The sequence below is a fragment of the Takifugu rubripes genome, chromosome 19, assembly GCF_901000725.2.
Source record: "Takifugu rubripes chromosome 19, fTakRub1.2, whole genome shotgun sequence".
Lineage (NCBI taxonomy): Eukaryota > Metazoa > Chordata > Actinopteri > Tetraodontiformes > Tetraodontidae > Takifugu > Takifugu rubripes.
In genome coordinates, this window is record NC_042303.1 from 18569082 (window position 1) to 18586929 (window position 17848).

The 17848-nt window shown below is 50.0% G+C and overlaps 2 protein-coding genes and 1 long non-coding RNA gene across 4 annotated transcripts; 2 read left to right on the top strand and 1 right to left on the bottom strand.

Moving 5' to 3' along the window:
- Positions 1-1215: 1215 nt before the first annotated feature.
- khk (ketohexokinase) lies at positions 1216-11587 on the top strand. 2 transcript variants are annotated; one of them, XM_011619842.2, is made up of 10 exons: positions 1216-1659; positions 7987-8087; positions 8428-8544; positions 8869-9003; positions 9156-9290; positions 9836-9908; positions 10265-10411; positions 10487-10575; positions 10660-10817; positions 11214-11587. In XM_011619842.2, the coding sequence occupies exons 1-10, from the start codon at positions 1651-1653 to the stop codon at positions 11312-11314; spliced, it is 1065 nt and encodes a 354-aa protein (XP_011618144.2). In that variant the 5' UTR covers positions 1216-1650; the 3' UTR covers positions 11315-11587. The 2 variants fall into 2 exon arrangements, with proteins under 2 accessions (XP_011618144.2, XP_029682769.1); XM_029826909.1 differs by lacking the exon at positions 9156-9290 and adding an exon at positions 1977-2027 and having other exon boundaries at positions 1218-1659.
- Positions 11588-11869: 282 nt separating this feature from the next.
- On the bottom strand, positions 11870-13523 carry lsm3 (LSM3 homolog, U6 small nuclear RNA and mRNA degradation associated). Its single transcript, XM_003978505.3, has 4 exons — positions 13401-13523; positions 12694-12804; positions 12515-12610; positions 11870-12438 (listed from the first exon to the last, which is right to left on the bottom strand). The coding sequence occupies exons 1-4, from the start codon at positions 13419-13421 to the stop codon at positions 12358-12360; spliced, it is 309 nt and encodes a 102-aa protein (XP_003978554.1). The 5' UTR covers positions 13422-13523; the 3' UTR covers positions 11870-12357.
- Positions 13524-13541: 18 nt separating this feature from the next.
- On the top strand, positions 13542-15049 carry LOC115246935 (uncharacterized). The gene is made up of 3 exons (XR_003886035.1): positions 13542-13827; positions 14175-14400; positions 14932-15049. It is a non-coding gene; the product is annotated as an uncharacterized lncRNA (long non-coding RNA).
- Positions 15050-17848: the final 2799 nt, after the last annotated feature.

Genomic DNA, 17848 nt, shown 5'->3' on the forward strand with positions numbered 1-17848 from the left:
CTCCATCATTTCATGGGGAGAAATCCTGACAGTGAACCTGTTGAAAGTTCTGGACATTTGGACACATGTCATAAAAAACATCTCAAATCCCTGCAGATCCTTGAGGTCTGGTTCTAGCCTGGAACAGGTTCTCTTACTGGCCAGCTGCAGGACAACCAGGAGTGCTGGGAGGTGGGTGCTGAGGGTGCTGCAGCACCACCTGTTGGCGATAGGTGGCGCTGTTTGTTGCACTACCTGCACCAATGACCTCCACCAAAGAGGTCATGGGACATCCAGATGTCGCTGAAAATTCCATGAAACGATAATGGGCCAAGGAACAAATGATTATGTTTGGGTGATGTTCTGGAGGGGCTTTGACCTTTGATCTACCAAAGCTCAAGGCTGCGGGGCTTTGATCATTAAAGGCGAGGTGTCAGCTGGACCTGTGGGGGGGGGTTTAGGAGGGATATCGGGCCGATGCTTTGCTCCTTCCAGCTCCTCCTGGAGCTCCTCCTGCTTCAGGAGTTCTTTCTTCTTCTTTGAGCTGGTTCCATTGAGAGCCTGGTGGAGGTCTGAGCTCCTCCGGTGCTGCTCTTCATGCTGGGGAGGCTTTGTTCTTCCAGCAGGTTCAACCATGCAGGACATTTTTCTAGAGTAGGAGCCCTCCGGGCTGGGCGTAGCACCCGCAACCACACTGCGTAAAACAACTGTCATTACAGAAACCTTATTTGAATGAGACATTAATCATTTAAATATTTTATGATAATGAAAAAGCTCAGCAAAAACACAGAGGCGCTTCTGCGTCGACAGCGCTGTTCACCAGTGATCCGTTTGGACCAGTCAGCTGAGCCAAAGCAACCAGTTTTAGAGCTGGTTCACGAGGGGGCCGGCGCCACGATCACATGACTGAAAAGCAAATATTCCTCCACCGGCCTGTGACGAACAACTATGTTCTATACGATTTCAACCGTTTCCACAGACAAAATTTGTGGATTTCCTGTTCCAACCCAGGGACGCGACCACTCGCCCCCCCCCCCCCCCCCCCCCATCAATCGCCTCGCCTCGATTTCTTGCGCAATCCGCCCCATATTATATTGAAAGGTTTTTGCCTGGTGCGAAGAGATATTATTGGCTGTAGGAGGGGCGTCATGTAAATAGAACACCAGGTTCTGAGGCTGTCAGGAACAACCGGTGCCCGATGGTCTGGTTTTAATTCGGATGCAATCACAGTAGTCTTGCCTTTAAACGCCCGAGAACCCGGGTTCAGCTGTCGAAACCACAGCTTGTTCATCTGAACTATGTTGTTCTGGCGGAGCAGATGCTGCCGTATGTCACTGCTGCATTCCACAGACGGCCGGCACTGACAGCCAGAGGGGATCACCGGCCAGGAATGATGAACCAGTTAGTGACACGAAGGGGGGCAGACACACTTAGACACAGGTGAAACACAGGAGGGGAATTAGGCCATAGCGGCTGTTGACCACCACCGCCACTGGGGCCGCTGCTGCTGTGGGTCAAAGGAGACGAAGGAGGCATGTTGGTAAGGAAGGAGGGAGGAGAGGCTGGAAAAGGAGAGTAGGGGCAGATCTGTGTGGGACCTCAGGTTCTTACTACGTTCTTCCAGAAGAGACAGGAGTCGAGGCAGGAGCCCACAGGTGGACCACAACCTGCATGGACCAGGTCAGTTGGAGGCCTTTTTTTACCGATCTACAGGGGATCTGCTTCCACGTGGGCGTTTCACTGGTGCTGTGGACACTTTGTGTTTCTACGCTTTGAATTAGTGGACAAACATCCAGCATGAGGCAGAATTTCTAGTGTTGCAAGCTTTGAAAAGTGTTTTGTGCTTTGTGGAGCCCACAGTGTGATGCAGACAAAACACACACAGTCAGAACAACGTGACTTCCCTGCTGAGCTCCGTGTGGATCTAACCTCTTCCTGTCATCTCTTATAATATTTAAAGAATCATCTGATGGGCTCAAGTGTCTTGTTCCCGGCAGGTGAGGACAGACGAGCAGAGAGAGGCAGAACATTTGCTTCCTCCCGTTCAGGTGTGTGTTTTAATGCAGGTTGAGGCCTTCAGGGGTATTTCCTGTGAATGACAGAGTGGTCTGACAGGAGGGCGGAGCCAGAGGAGCCGTGCTGCAGGTTATATAACATGAATGTTTGCTGTAGGTGAAACTACGGCGTTGCGTAAAGGCTCTCTGAGCTGCCGTTGCCCCGCTTGTCCGGGTGTTTATGTAGGTGCACCTGATGATGGCCTGAAGGCAGCAGCTTCTTCTGCAGCGAGGTGCACGTTGGCCTAACCCTGACCCCAACGGGGGGGTCACGGATCACCCTCACTCCTGAGTCTGACCTGTGAACTTCAGCAGAATCTAATTTTCCTGTTAAAATCATGGAATTAACCCCAAATGACAGCTTTTGCTAACCGTTTTAGCGGGATTCTGCATCTTATCTCATACAAACTGAAAAATTTCCAGGACTTTTTGTTCTACACTGTTGCGGCATCCTTGAGAATAAAACATTAGACAATTAATTCAAGTGAAGTGGACCATCGTAACCAGATCTTTATGGCACGTCAAACACGACGAGCCTCGTTTTGTCCACGTCGGTGGCGTCAGGAAGAACCTGAAGCTAACCTGAAGCTAACTCCATCACGAGTGGACGCTGTCATTCCTGCCGTCGTAACAAAGCTGCAAGAAGGGGCAGTTAATGAGCGTGGACGCGTCATGGTGGACGCGTCATCGTGGAGGCGTCATCGGCGTCCTGGTCTGTTAGAAAGAGCTCTGAGAAATGAGCAGCTAGATGTATAAAGCTGGTTACAGTTGCTATTTCCCCAACGCGTGGAGGCTTTTACAGGCTGGTCCTGACTCTGAGGCACAGTTTCAATCCAAGTCAACATGATACTTTGTTAGTCATTACTTTGACAAATTAGCAACTAAAGGATTTTGAGCAAGTGTCAGAGTTTAAAGTTGCGTTTAAAGTTTCTTCTTGCGGAGGAAAATTCTCAGTTTGGGCGTTTTTCAGCCTTTGGACGCTTTAACACAAAGGCTGCAGAAGACTCCTGATCCCATGATTCACTGCTGCCTCCAGCTAAATTAGACACGTGTAGAACACATGGACGCATTCGTGCACGGGACATTTAAGTCCTGGTGCCGATCTGATTAAAGCTTCTGACACAAGAGGAACCTGAAGGTCTGGATTTCAAAGCCAAACACATGTTGTAAAACATATTGATGAAAAGTGTTTTTACCATGTAAAGAGCAACACATGTTCGCTTGTATTAAACGGTTACGTAATAAACGGGATTGTCCTTTGTTGGTTCAGAGGGAGGCAGCAGAAAGAGGCATCGCTCTTGTGTAACCTTTCCCTCTGGGCTCCTTTCCTGCTCCACGCCGTGTTTATTTGTTCTTCCTCGATGACTCTTCCTCCGGCCAAATGAGTTGGTGATACAGATGTTCTGACTTGTCAGCTACAAAGAAGAAACTCCAAGGATTCGGGTCTTCATGTGATGATCAAACGAGACCAAACGGCGTAAACGACAGTTCAAATGAGCCGTGACATGTTGTTATATAAGGTGCACGTAGAATAACAGCGATAAGTCAGCGGCTTTAGGCTGTCAGGGGCAGCAAAAGGCGGCTGAGAAGGACGCTACCTTCATCCAGCCTCAGCAAGACGAGGCCGCTCCCCGGACCTGCCAGGTGACCTCAGGAGCCCCGAGGAACCCTGCTGGGAGATCCTGTGTTGGGTCTTTATGGCATTTGGCCTTTAGGATACAGTAGCAGTTCGCCAGGAGGAAGCCCAGCAGCGCTGTGCTTCTGTGTGAAGATGATCAGCACTCAGAGCCTCAGGGGCCATTCTGGGGGCCTCAGGGCCATTCTGGGGGCCTCAGGGCCATTCTGGGGGCCTGATGGGCCATCCTGGGGGCCTCAGGGCCATTCTGGGGGCCTGATGGGCCATCCTGGGGGCCTCAGGGCCATTCTGGGGGCCTCAGGGGCCATTCTGGGGGTCTCAGGGCCATTCTAGGGGCCTGATGGGCCATCCTGGGGGCCTCAGGGCCATTCTGGGGGCCTCAGGGGCCATTCTGGGGGTCTCAGGGCCATTCTGGGGGCCTGATGGGCCATTCTGGGGGCCTCAGGGGCCATTCTGGGGGTCTCAGGGCCATTCTAGGGGCCTCAGGGGCCATCCTGGGGGCCTCAGGGCCATTCTGGGGGCCTCAGGGGCCATTCTGGGGGTCTCAGGGCCATTCTAGGGGCCTCAGGGGCCATTCTGGGGGCCTCAGGGCCATTCTGGGGGCCTGATGGGCCATCCTGGGGGCCTCAGGGCCATTCTGGGGGCCTCAGGGGCCATTCTGGGGGTCTCAGGGCCATTCTAGGGGCCTCAGGGGCCATTCTGGGGGCCTCAGGGCCATTCTGGGGGCCGCAGGGCCATTCTGGGGGCCTCAGGGGCCATTCTGGGGGCCCCAAGGTCATTCTGGGGGCCCCTGGGGCCATTCTGGGGGCCTCAAGGCCATTCTGGGGGCCCCTGGGGCCCCCCTCAGGGGCCGCCCTGAAGTTGCTGCTGCTACACGCTTCATGCACCTTACGGAGCTGCGCCTCACATCCATAGCATGATACAGATGTTCCACAGGTGATCACGAGCTCCACATCCACAGGACAGAAGAATCCAGAATCCAGAGAAGCAACGTAGGGTCCAGTAGAGGGTGAAAGTCTGGTTCTGGTCCTGTTTGGGCTCCTCGTGTGAAAAACAGAAACGCTGTGAAGGAGGTGTTATTTCTGGCATCTCCATTAGAAAAGAGAGAGAGAGCGTGTGTGTGTGTGTGTGTGTGTGCGTGCATGTGTGTGTGTGTGCGTGCGTGCGTGCGTGCGTGTATGTGTGTGTGTGTGTGTGTGTGCTCTTGTGTTCGTACGTGCTCGACGTGTTCGTCTGTCTGCAGTTGTTCTTCAGCAGTGTTTCACCATGTGACACACCTCTGTCATGTGCCTGTTTTTATCTCTGATGACTCAGTTCAACACCGTTCGTTTTAAACGGTGGATGCAGATTATCAGAAGCTTGAAGAGTTTCTCAAGAATCGCACCAAACCTGCGTATTAATCTTATCGTATCACTATTATGAGGTCCGGAATGCTGACTTTTCCGCCACATGTTGCGTGTATATTGTGGTTGTGTGTCTTCTGTCTCCTTGTTGGGCAGCATCAGCCTCACACATGTAACATTTTTCCAGAAGTGCACAACGATGTTTAAATGCCGAGTGCACACGCGGCCTAAGCTGTCTGCGTCCAGGATAACTTTCCACTCACATGTCATCCTCTCTAATCCTGAAATAATGAGGCCGGGGGGGCGCGTTGTAGCGGAGCGCAGGAGGAAAATAACTTCAGAGACATTGTTAGCGCCAGTGTGAACGCTGAGCGATGTGGCCGCGGAGCATCAGAGGTAAAAATACCACCGACACAGGTCGTGGAGACGTGTGGCAGTCGCTCGCTTCACGTGTTTGCTGAGAATTCCGTCGGAAAGTGGCTGGAATATCACAAACTGTTGAACCGTCGGGGAGCTGCTATGTGTCGCGCTCCTGTCAGTCACGTTAGCATGTTAGCGTGTTAGCATGTTGGCCCGAATCCGCACTTTTCTTTATTCTTCTCACAGAACGAGGTTCAGGCTCAGACGACCAGCTCTGGTCCCACAGTTAGAATAACATGGAAACATTCCACCAGTCAAGGACGGTGCTGCCGCCAGTGTGTGAACGGTGAAGAGCGTGTGTGCGCGCGTCCTGGCTCTTTGGGGTCTACAGCGCCACCCCGTGGTTGCAACAGCACATCAGCTCCATATTTATATCATGTAGCTGTTGATCAAGGTCCTTTGTGGGGGCCACCGCTGCGCTCCCTGGACGGTGCTGCTCAGCTTTCTTCTGCTACGTGACTGAGCAGCATCAGAATAATAATTAATAATAACATTTACGCAGCAGTTTGAATGTAAATCACAAGAGGCTGGAACTCTACAAGCAGTTCCTGTGAAGCTGTAACCACAGTGACGAAAGAGCATTAGTGGAATCAGGCTTTAAATATCCCAAATCTGCTTTGTGACCACTCAAAGAGATTTTTAATTCCTGCTCAGACAGAAAAAATGCATTAAAATGAGGCATTAACAAACCGCTCCATCTGAGACACGTTTCCTGATCAGATGAGGGGAAGTCCCCGACGCCCTCCGTTGGGTCTGAACCGCTGAGGTGGCAGAATTCAAGGCTGAACATCGTGTTGCTGGTGTGGGCAGCAAGATTTGAGCTTTATGATACAAAGACATTTGGCTTCATTTGTATCTGAAAGATAAAAACAGAAACAATGACGGTGTCACAGCCCCCCCAGGTCCTTCCTGCTCCTCTGCCCCAGTAATTTTCCACTCTCCCTGCCCCTGCTCCACTCTCCCTGCCCCTGCTCCACTCCACCTGCCCCTGCTCCACTCTCCCTGCCCCTGCTCCACTCCACCTGCCCCTGCTCCACTCCACCTGCCCCTGCTCCACTCCACCTGCCCCTGCTCCACTCTACCTGCCCCTGCTTATTAGCCTCCCCTGAACTCTCCCCTGAAGTCTTTGCCAGATTGTTCTTCTGCGTTTCCATGCAAGACTCTCCAGCCCTGATCTGCCTGACCTTGCCGAACCTGTTTGCCCCTGACCTGTTTGCCCCTGACCTGCCTGCCCCTGACCTGCCTGCCCCTGACCTGTTTGCCCCTGACCTGCCTGCCCCTGACCTGTTTGCCCCTGACCTGCCTGCCCCTGACCTGCCTGCCCCTGACCTGTTTGCCCCTGACCTGCCTGCCCCTGACCTGTTTGCCCCTGACCTGCCTGCCCCTGACCTGCCTGCCCCTGACCTGTTTGCCCCTGACCTGCCTGCCCCTGACCTGTTTGCCCCTGACCTGCCTGCCCCTGACCTGCCTGCCCCTGACCTGTTTGCCCCTGACCTGCCTGCCCCTGACCTGTTTGCCCCTGACCTGCCTGCCCCTGACCTGCCTGCCCCTGACCTGTTTGCCCCTGACCTGCCTGCCCCTGACCTGTTTGCCCCTGACCTGCCTGCCCCTGACCTGCCTGCCCCTGACCTGTTTGCCCCTGACCTACCTGCCCCTGACCTGTTTGCCCCTGACCTGCCTGCCCCTGACCTGTTTGGCCCTGACCTGCCTGCCCCTGACCTGCCTGCCCCTGACCTGTTTGCCCCTGACCTGTTTGCCCCTGACCTGCCTGCCCCTGACCTGTCTGCCCCTGACCTGCCTGCCCCTGACCTGTTTGCCCCTGACCTGTCTGCCCCTGACCTGCCTGCACCGCCCGTCTCCCGGTAACTCACCAGCCTTCCGTCCCTGACCGCAGCTTCTGCCCCAGCATTCCTGGTCCCTGTCTGCTCACCTGGCCCCGACTTCTCTGCTGCTCGTCCCCAGTCTGCTCCGCTACATCGTCGGCCTCCTCTCCTGTCAGCCCCTCTCTGTCACTCCTGCCCGCTGTAAACGGGACTGTACGGTTCCGAGGGTTCACGTCCTCCCCCCTCGGTTCCGCATTCCGGCTCCACTCCACCCCCCCGAGCCTGAAACCCACAGACTTTGAGTGGCCCCTGGGCCTGAAGAACGGACTGTTTCCTGTGCTTCCTTGTCTGCCTGTGTACTAATAAAGGTCATTACCAACGGTCCCAGCTCTCCAGAGTGCTGCTTTTGGGTCCAAAATATTACTTTATTCTACTAGGTTCAGGCTCTTGAAATACAGAGTAAATTCAAAGTATTAATGCTTCAAATCTAGAGAAATACAGACAAAAGCTTGGTGATTTAATAAATTATTTTAAACTATTCATTTACTTCAATCTTAAATGGGCTTTTAACAAATTCTGCATTACTAATATGATCTTATTATCTTTGTCAGTAATGAACTGGCCAAATAAGACTCTTATTTTGTAAGGTATGCTGACAGGAAGCCCTGTTTAGTTGATTTCCTCTGATAATGAAACATTTGTGTCAAAGTCCAGTTTGTGTTTGTGTGTAGTTCGAAATGGAAGAGCAGAAGAAGATTCTGTGCGTCGGGCTGGTTTGTCTCGACATCATCAACGTGGTTGACAAATATCCAGAAGAAGACACCGACAGCAGGTTAGCATGTGGCTAATGCTATCGCTCTCAGCTGATCGAGCATCCGGGATGGGTTTGTTTGTTATTATTGAGACATTTCAATCAAGCAGCATGAAGCATCTACTGTTTAAATAGCGCGGTTATTTGCAGTGTTAGAGTCCAACATCCCGTCATAAATGTATCCCTGTTTAGTTATTGTAAGAATATGCGCGTTACTAGACGTCGTACTGTGTTCAACTGTGCGTCAACGAATGTCTTCCGGGTGTGAACAGACTGCTGAAAGATTGTTCCGCCACCCTCGACTAGGTGGTAAAACTGGAATGAAAAACTTGGTTTGGTCATTAAGAAATCTCATTTGCAGGTGTTTGTCTCAGCGGTGGCAAAGAGGAGGAAATGCTTCAAACTCCTGCACGGTGCTGTCCCTCCTGGGGGCCTCTAGTGCCTTCATGGGCTCACTGGCTGCTGGTCCCGTAGCCAAGTAAGTGATGGCTCGCCTTGTAATTTAATTTAAGTATCTGTAATGTGCTGTATCTGTAAAGTTGTTGGGATGTTAAAAGCATACAGACATCTTTATAGTTGCTACTAAAGGTGTTCCATGGTAATAGTGTTAAAATATGTAAACATGTAAAACAGAAAGTTATCATAAAGTGTGATTAGGGTAAAATACCCACACAAATATCTTTGATACACTAAAGAACGTGTTTTGCTAAGTGATAACGCTGAGGGCAAATGTGTCTCACCTGTCTGCTGCTGTAGTTTTATGTTGAAAATCCCCAGATGTCAATCACTTCCCTGTCTGTAGTTTTATTTTGGAGGATTTTCAGAAGTTCCTCATAGACGTGTCTCTGGTTTCTGAGCACGCTCAGTGTGTCCTTCCAGCTTCTGTGGTCATCAGTAACGTCTGCACAGGAAGCCGCACTATCCTCCACATGAACAGGTGTGTGTGTGTGTGTGTGTGTGAGTGTGTGTGTGAGAATAACTCCCTCTTGCAGGCAGGACCTCCATGTTGGATCAGCTCTGACCCGCCCTCGGTTTTGTCTGTCTGGGGTTTTATGAGCGGGTTGAAGCATCCTTGATTTGTCTTGCTAGTTTCATCGTGGACGACTTCCTGTCACGTGCCATCGATGTCTCTGCAGTGGTTTGGCAGGTCAAAGGTGAAACTCCGTGTGCATGTTGTGTGGTCTGTCCCACCACTGGATCTCGAACCGTTGTTCTGTTTGACACGTAAGACGAGCCGCCCGCTGGTCGGAGTCGACCAACATTCACTGAAAACCTTTTATCCCAGAACCAAGTCTGAGAGCATCATCAGGGCAGAAAACTACGTTTCATATCAAAACCTTCAGGGATTCAGTGAACGTTGCTCGACTTGAAGCCTAAAATGTGACCCGGTCTAATCTGAGTCGATGGTGGTTCCAGATAATCCTGCCGTGAACTGATCCGGAATTCTGGGCTCTAAATTTGTCGGTAGTACTTTAATTTATGGGCTGTTTAAAGTGAAAGCGTTGATGTCCAAACGGACCTGATTGTAAATGAGTCATGTGATCAAAACTGCTTCACCTCCATAAAACCCTGACAGACTCTAAAAAGATCCCAAATCAAAAGAAATCCGAATTTATTTAGAAAGTTTGTGTTTTGCTGCTGGTGGTTTGCAGAAGAAGCTCCTCCCTCCCAGCCTTCACGCCTCGGTGGACGCTGAGGTCCTGATGAGGAGGAGGGAGGAGGCTCTTCGTCCTCTATCACAACATTAACTCCCTCTTCCTGTCTGTCAGGAACCTTCCTGACGTCACAGCGGAGAACTTCTCTGACGTTGACCTCCGTCAGTTTAAGTGGGTCCACCTGGAGGTGAGTGAAGGTCTGGAAGCCCTGGAACCAGCACCGACCAGCGTACCACATAGAACACACACACGTATAGGCGCTGATCTTTTAACCTTCCAGCCGCGACATTTAAACATCGTTTCCTGATGTTTGGCGGACTGGGGGGGTTCGCGACCCCAGTCTCACACCTGCATCATACACGTGAGCGCTCAGGCTCTGCCGCATGTGTCACATGCATGCGTGACACACCTGTTTCTCTCTGGTGTCTGTCTCTGGGAGTCCAACCCCTTCCTGCACCCCCTGGGGCCTGCAGGGGGGCGTTTTACCTGCTTCAGTCTTTATCGTTAAGTGTTCTTCCGTCCTGATTATTTGTTGGTCTGCAGGGCCGAAACGCTGAGGAGCAGGTGAAGATGGTGCAGCAGGTGGAGGTGCACAACGCCTCCGTGCCGCCACAGCAGAGAGTCACTGTGTCAGTGGAGATCGAGAAGGCCAGAGAGCCGCTCTACCAGCTGTTCCCACACGGCGACGTGGTGCGCACCCCCCACCCCCCCCCCCAACACTGGCTGTCAGAGTTGATGTCTGGTTTGAAGGTTGTGATTTTTCAGGTGTTTGTCAGTAAAGATGTGGCGCGACACTTCGGCTTCCTGACCGCCGAAGCTGCTCTGAGAGGATTCTACCCTCGCGTCAAACAGGGGTGACTTTGATCTTTCTGCTGAAAATGGCTGCCGATGAGACCAGTGTCTGACGTGTCCTTGTTGTGGGCCTGTCTCGGTCTCAGGGCCGTCCTGATATGTGCCTGGGCAGAAAAAGGAGCAGATGCTTTGGGTCCTGACGGTTTGATTGTTCATTCTGATGCGTTTCCTCCTGAAAGTCTGGTTGATACTCTGGGAGCTGGAGACACCTTCAACGCTGCCGTCATCTACACGCTGTCCAAAGGTGAGTCCCCAGCATGATTAGTGTTAACAGAGTAGAAGATGATGATGATCCTTAGAAGCTTAAATTTGGCAACAAAAAAAAGCAAAATGCCATCGTAATGCATGGATTTTGAACCAGCTGGGTATTGTAGTCCAAAACATGATTGACGCCATTTAAATCAGTGGCTCCTCCCCTTTCTTAGGACTACAAATCCAACTGTGTTCAAGAAAGTTGTTCATTTCTTCTGTTTAAGTTGTTTTTGTGAACATTACAGTCTAAAGTTTAAGCACCGGGCACCAAATACCATTGTCCAGTTTTTTAAATCTTAATTAGCACTTTTTCCCCACACGGTGATCTTGGATCAGCGTTTATTTTCTGTAGAACCTAAGTAAACTTCAATATCCTCCTGACCTGTAGGGGGCAGCCTGCAGGAGGCGCTGACGTTTGGTTGCAGAGTCGCTGGCTGGAAATGTGGTTTCCATGGTTACGATAGCATCGGAGAAATGTTCAGTAAATGAGTGACTTAACTGTGAAACTGTGAAGAATAATATTGTAATGACTTGGGATTTTAAGTCTTTAGCTCTTAATTATGATGAAGTTATTTTTAATTTAATATTCAATTTCCTCACGGGGATGAATAAAGTACATCTTAATCTTAAGTGAAGTGAAGAAAATCTGTGAATGGAACATGGAAACTTTCAGCTCTGATCGATTATTCTGTTTGATCATCAGTGTCCCGTTTAAAAATCACAATAAAATCACGACGTTCCTGCTGGAAGCTTCATGTTTGACTTCATGTCTCCACTCATTTATTCATATCAGACGTCAGGCTTCAGCCCCGATAGTGATGCAAGTGGGGAGTTCAGACCAGCTCAGTTCTGGTTTCTCAGGTCAAAGGTCGTGTGAGGACAGAGTTGTTTCTTAAAAGACCTCCTCCAACCCGGGACTTGAACCTACAACCCTGAGAATAAGCCTGGTGCTCTGATGGCGAGTTATTGGTGCTCCTGGAGTCGGGCGCCGTCTCGCTATATCTGCAAACATCTATTGAATGACAACTATCAAAGCAGAGACTCATAATTCACATTAATCCTTTTTATTTGTCATCAAAACCAAATGAGAAACTTTTCTGCCTTTAACAAATCTGAACACGCAAACTGATCAGATGTGAAAAAATGTTTTTTTTAAAAATAGAACGGAGGGCATTTAGAGAGAAACCCAAGTTTTAATTCCTGCTGGGTTCAGAGCAACACGTCATCAAAAATAATGTTTCAATCGGCAGATTTCAAGATCAAAGAGAGGATCTGCTGCGACATCAAAGGAAACGATCTTTGACCTGAGCTAATTAAGCTGCTCAGCTTTAGGAAACCATCATGGCTGAGGAACAAACGACTCTAGAAATGAGGAAACTTACAAAATGTGTCATTTTCCCTTCAGGCAGGAGCCAAATCGTTTCCAACAGTGTCTGAATTCACTTTAACACAAAACAGTCAACAACTGTCACATCTGCTGCCCCACAAAAGATGCTCGATGCTGGAGGATCCTGCGCCGTGGCGGCACGCCGCTAACCCACGCGGAGGGGCGGAGCCACGAGGACGACGCCGTCCCCTCGCACAAACAGCATGGGGATGTTCCTCTTTGTGGACTAAAATACAAAGAGCGGAGATTAAAAACAACACAAACCAGCTGAGGACGTGGTCACCAGCAGGGACACGCTTCACCTTGTACAGCTCTTCATACGTCTCCTCATCGATCTCCACCGTGGTCACCGTCTCCTCCACATCCCCCAGGATCATGTTCAGGTGCTGATCGTACGCCTGCAGACAAGACCGGCTACTGTTGAACCTCTGGAGGCGGAACAGAAGCAGCCGCCACTTCAGACATTTTAGTAACCACGTACGTGCAGCCGACCCCGAAGTTCACGGTCGTTCCTCATTTTAACGTAGATCCGCTCATCCAGACTGAGTCTGATCAGATCTAACGGCTCCTCGACCGTGTTGGTGGCTGGTTGCTGCAGGAGATAACAGGGTTTTTTAAACTACGGTGGGTTTTTAAACTACGGTAGCTGTCATTTCCTTTAAGGAAACAATGTGTTGCATGATAAAAGGCCGTTAAATGGTAAAAAATAAAATGTTTACAGTACAAGAATCTGAAAATTCACAATCGTGGCTAAGTTTTTTGAAAACGTACTTTATCACTTAATTATTAATGATGATTCATTTCAATTCATTACAATTTCAAACATTTGGCCCAATCCATTAATTTTCCTGCCCACTAATGACATCAAGAGAACCATTATGGTCTGGCGGGGTTTACTGGTTTATCAAAGCAACCCACTTAAAACACAAGATAGATTTGACTCCCACTCGTGGAAAAAAACAACTAAATGTACGTAAATGAACCATAAAAATGCCTTAAATAAACCAGCGTGACCCGCCGGCCAACACATCCTCATGTTTACAGGTTAGCATTCCCGTAAGGATTAACTTTACAAAGATCCGAGTGCCAAAAGTAGGACAGAACATGGAACATGTTTAACCAGCGTCAACCAGTGATTAAAGTCACTGGTTGTGATAAAAGAGCTTAATTCAACAACAATGAACCAACCTGTTCAACTTCGTCCGCCATTTCTGCCGAGCCTGGACGTCATCTGGTGACGTCACGACGCCAACGCTCTTCTTCGTTGGTCTATTCTGTGGTGGCTGGAACGGGCGCCCCCTACCGGTGGGGCTGAGGGGAAATTTCAATGCCAATGACAAAGTGCATATTTTATGACAGGGAAATACAACGTGAAATTTAAAATCAAACAACTGTGCAGAGAATATACTTCCGAAAAACAAAATAAAGCTTCGTTTTAGGCTTCAGAGTTTTCTTGATGCTCCCTAGTTTGTGCTCTTTTTTGACAGGTGTAAATGCGGAATTTTGTTTAGCATCAAATCTGGCAACCCGGTAATGCTCCTTTCCAGAGGATTCTGTCCCCACGTCTACAGCCGTCTGCACGGATAATCCTCCGGCTAGGAGTTGGTTTTCTTCGGTAAATATTTTCATATTAGATGCTTTTTATTCCTTAAATATGCACTATTTAAATTTATTGGAGGTGACCTTGGTTTGTAGTCAGTTCGACATTTTACCTTTGCTGAAATGCATCTGCTGATTCCTGACAACGTTCTATTAAGGTCCCATTAAGGCGAATAACTCCCTCAAATCGGTTTTTAAGAGTCGATGTTTGTATTTCCTGGGTCACCAGGAGAATTGACAGAATGAGTTCAGCACCAAATATGATCAGCTCCCGTTTTATTGGAAAGAAATCCACAAAATGTGCGCGCATTTGTGAACCTGAATCTATTTTGATCTAATAGAAGTCTTGTTTTTTTTCCCCAGGTTGTGATATTTGCGCGTATGTTTGTGTGTGCGCGCGTGTGTGTGTGCGTGTGTGTGCGCGCGCCTCCTCTTTGAACTCGCCCAGTGCTCCATGCTGGGCGGGTGTGCAGGCTGTGGAGGCAGAGAAGAGCAGGCGTCACCCATTCCACCCTCGGCTTCATCCGAGCTCTGGGTGGAAGTTTCCCTGCTACACCCAAAGCTCCTTGTTGTTGTCACCTGTCCGCAGGTGCACCAGCAGCCTCCTCTCTTGTCTCACGTCTGTCCTCTTGTCTCACGTCTGTCCTCTTGTCTCACGTCTGTCCCACTGTCTCACGTCTGTCCTCTTGTCTCACGTCTGTCCCACTGTCTCCCGTCTGTCCTCTTGTCTCACGTCTGTCCCACTGTCTCACGTCTGTCCTCTTGTCTCCCGTCTGTCCTCTTGTCTCACGTCTGTCCTCTTGTCTCCCGTCTGTCCTCTTGTCTCACGTCTGTCCTCTTGTCTCCCGTCTGTCCTCTTGTCTCACGTCTGTCCTCTTGTCTCACGTCTGTCCCACTGTCTCCCATCTGTCCTCTTGTCTCCCGTCTGTCCTCTTGTCTCACGTCTGTCCTCTTGTCTCACGTCCGTCCTCTTGTCTCCCGTCTGTCCTCTTGTCTCACGTCCGTCCTCTTGTCTCACGTCCGTCCTCTTGTCTCCCGTCTGTCCTCTTGTCTCCCGTCCGTCCTCTTGTCTCACGTCCGTCCTCTTGTCTCACGTCTGTCCCTCTTCATGTTCCTGCAGGTTCGGCTCTGATCGACCACACGGTGGCGCTGAAACACAGGAGATCTTCGCTGTTTGAACGAGTCTCTTCTGATTATTTTCCTTCTCTACTAATAAAATGAGTGTTTTTATAGACGTTGATGTGTGAACGATCCACTGTCAAACCTCTAAACCAACGTTAGTCGGCTGTTTTAGAGATGTTTGGGGATAAAATGCTCCTTTTAACTCGAGTGCTAAATGAAAGATGTTCACATTATTTATAATATTATTATTATTATGTGTGAAACCCTGAAATGTCAACAGAGGTCAGAGTTCGTTCCTGTTCGTTTCTCAGCGTCAACAACGTTAAATATCTGCACGTTTACACACCGGAGCGCTTTTGTTGGGTCAGCGTGTGACGGAAATGGAGCGTTTGAACCAGCCGGTTGTCCTGGAAACACACATACGAACAGCAGCACATGTGAGCAAAGGGGGTGTTTATGATCTCCAGCTGGACTGAAGGCTTCCAAACTACACCAAAGGTTGGATGTGGAGTCCAAATGGGGACGTGGGAACAGAAACACAGTCAGAATAAGTGTGAACAACAATGGCAGCGTTTGGGAGTCTGTCCATCATCATCCTCATCTTCCTCCTCAATCAGAACATCAGTGTATCAGATCCTGGTTGAGAGGAGAAGTTTGGACTTCAGGAGGTTGGAGGGAGGTCAGCAGACATCAAAGAGTCCGGTTCTGGGCCCCAGACCTCCTGGTCCAGTTCTGGTGGCTCACACCGACTCAGCTCAGAACTCTGGCTCAGACCTCAGGACGAAGCAGGCGGCGGAATGTTGACGCTGACAAACGTGACATCAGCTCGGCATCCGGAACGCCAGCAGGATCTCCAGGTCCAAAAATAAACTGGATCCGTCTGTGTTGCAGCTACCTGCTGTCCCTGCTCCTGACGCTTCCTCACAAAGATCTCGCTGCTCCACCTCAGCGCTTCTTCTGGCTTTATTCCCTGTGAACAGTTATCACACTCAGCCCTGTATCAGCCCTGTATCAACCTGTATCAGCCTGTATCAGCCCTGTATCAGCCTGTATCAGCCCTGTATCAGCCTCTATCAGCCCTGTATCAGGCCTGTATCAGCCCTGTATCAGCCTGTATCCGCCCTGTATCAGGCCTGTATCAGCCCTGTATCAGCCTGTATCAGCCCTGTATCAGCCCTGTATCAGCCTGTATCAACCCTGTATCAGCCCTGTATCAGCCTGTATCAGCCCTGTATCAGCCTGTATCAGCCCTGTATCAGCCTGTATCAGCCCGTATGAGCCCTGTATCGGCCTGTATCAGCCTGTATCGGCCCTGTATCAGCCCTGTATCAGCCCTGTATCAACCTGTATCAGCCTGTATCAGCCCTGTATCAGCCCTGTATCAGCCCTGTATCAGCCTGTATCAGCCCTGTATCAGCCTGTATCAGCCCTGTATCAGCCTGTATCGGCCCTGTATCAGCCTGTATCAGCCTGTATCGGCCCTGTATCAGCCCTGTATCAGCCTGTATCAGCCTGTATCAGCCTGTATCAGCCCTGTATCAGCTTGTATCAGCCTGTATCAGCCCTGTATCAGCTTGTATCAGCCTGTATCAGCTTGTATCAGCAGGCTGCAAACAGGCAGCGACAGACGCGCTGACGTGAGCCGCAGCAGGAAGCTTCCAGGGCGACAGGATGCACCACAAAGAGGGGTGGACCCATCTGTTCTGACTCAGCTGCAGAAGCTCAGCACAATTATAGATGCTAAAACATTTGGAGATTAAAAGTCCGGTTTTTGTCACCACACATGGTCCTGATTTGGTTAATAACAGCACAACTACCCTACAAACGGGTCAAAAGGCAATTTTTGATTCACTGAAACAAACTGGTCCTAACTGGGTTTAGCAGGATGATAAAATCTCACCTTTTCCTGTAAGATTTCTAAATTTAGCATTTTGTTTGATTTTTTCCACCTAGAAACTTGAAGTTGGGCCAAAAATGTGCTGGAAGGAAAAAAAAAAAAAACAGTTTGGGGAATGACGGATGAACCTGTGAGGTCAGTCTGGTCCAGGAACAGAGCTGCAGTCCTTCAGAAGTCCGTGTGTGTGTGTGTGTGTGTGTGTGTGTGTGTGTGTGTGTGTGTGTGTGTGCGAACACTTTGGAGCTATTTCCATCAGAGCTATTTAAAACGGGCTGAGCAGGAAGTAACGGAGCTGCCTGCAGGAGGCTGCAGGGAACAGCTGATGGCGTCTCTTTCCTCTCAAAGCTGCCAGAAGAACGACGCTCATCCAAATCCCTCCGCAGAGGTCAGAGCTCCCCACTTTGGCAAGATGCAAATGAGTTTTAAAGGAATGTGCCGAGGCCACGACTGCTGCAGCGCAGCCTGGCGGAAACGTGCGCAGCTCCCGTGTGGCTGCCTGAGCCGGAGAATCAGAGCTGGAGACCAGGTGAGACAGCGAGAGCAGCACATCTCTGAACACGAGGCCCAGCATCGTGGAACGAGACCAAAGGACAGCAAATGATGAAACGGGTGTATTGGAGGCGTCGGCTGCAGTTCAGAGGTGATCTCACACACACACTCACACACACACACACACACACACACACACAGAGCAGCTCTGTGTGATGCTAATGTGATCCAGCAACATCAGGACCAGAGACAGAAACCAAAATAGACTCACAGAAGGAGAAGCATCGGGGGGACGCTGCAGGTGCACCAAAGTTTGTGTGTGTGTTTGTGAATGATGTGTTCCATCGTGTGTTCTTCTGGGTTCTGCAGGCACCAAAGACAGAAGAACGACAGGACAATGACAGTCCACATTGCTGCTGATGTGGCTAACGTGCTAGGCTAGGCTAGGCTAGGCTAGGAGACAGCCTCTGTTCTGTAAAAGCACTTTATTCCTATTCATCAGTCACGTCATCAAACACAAAAGTGTATG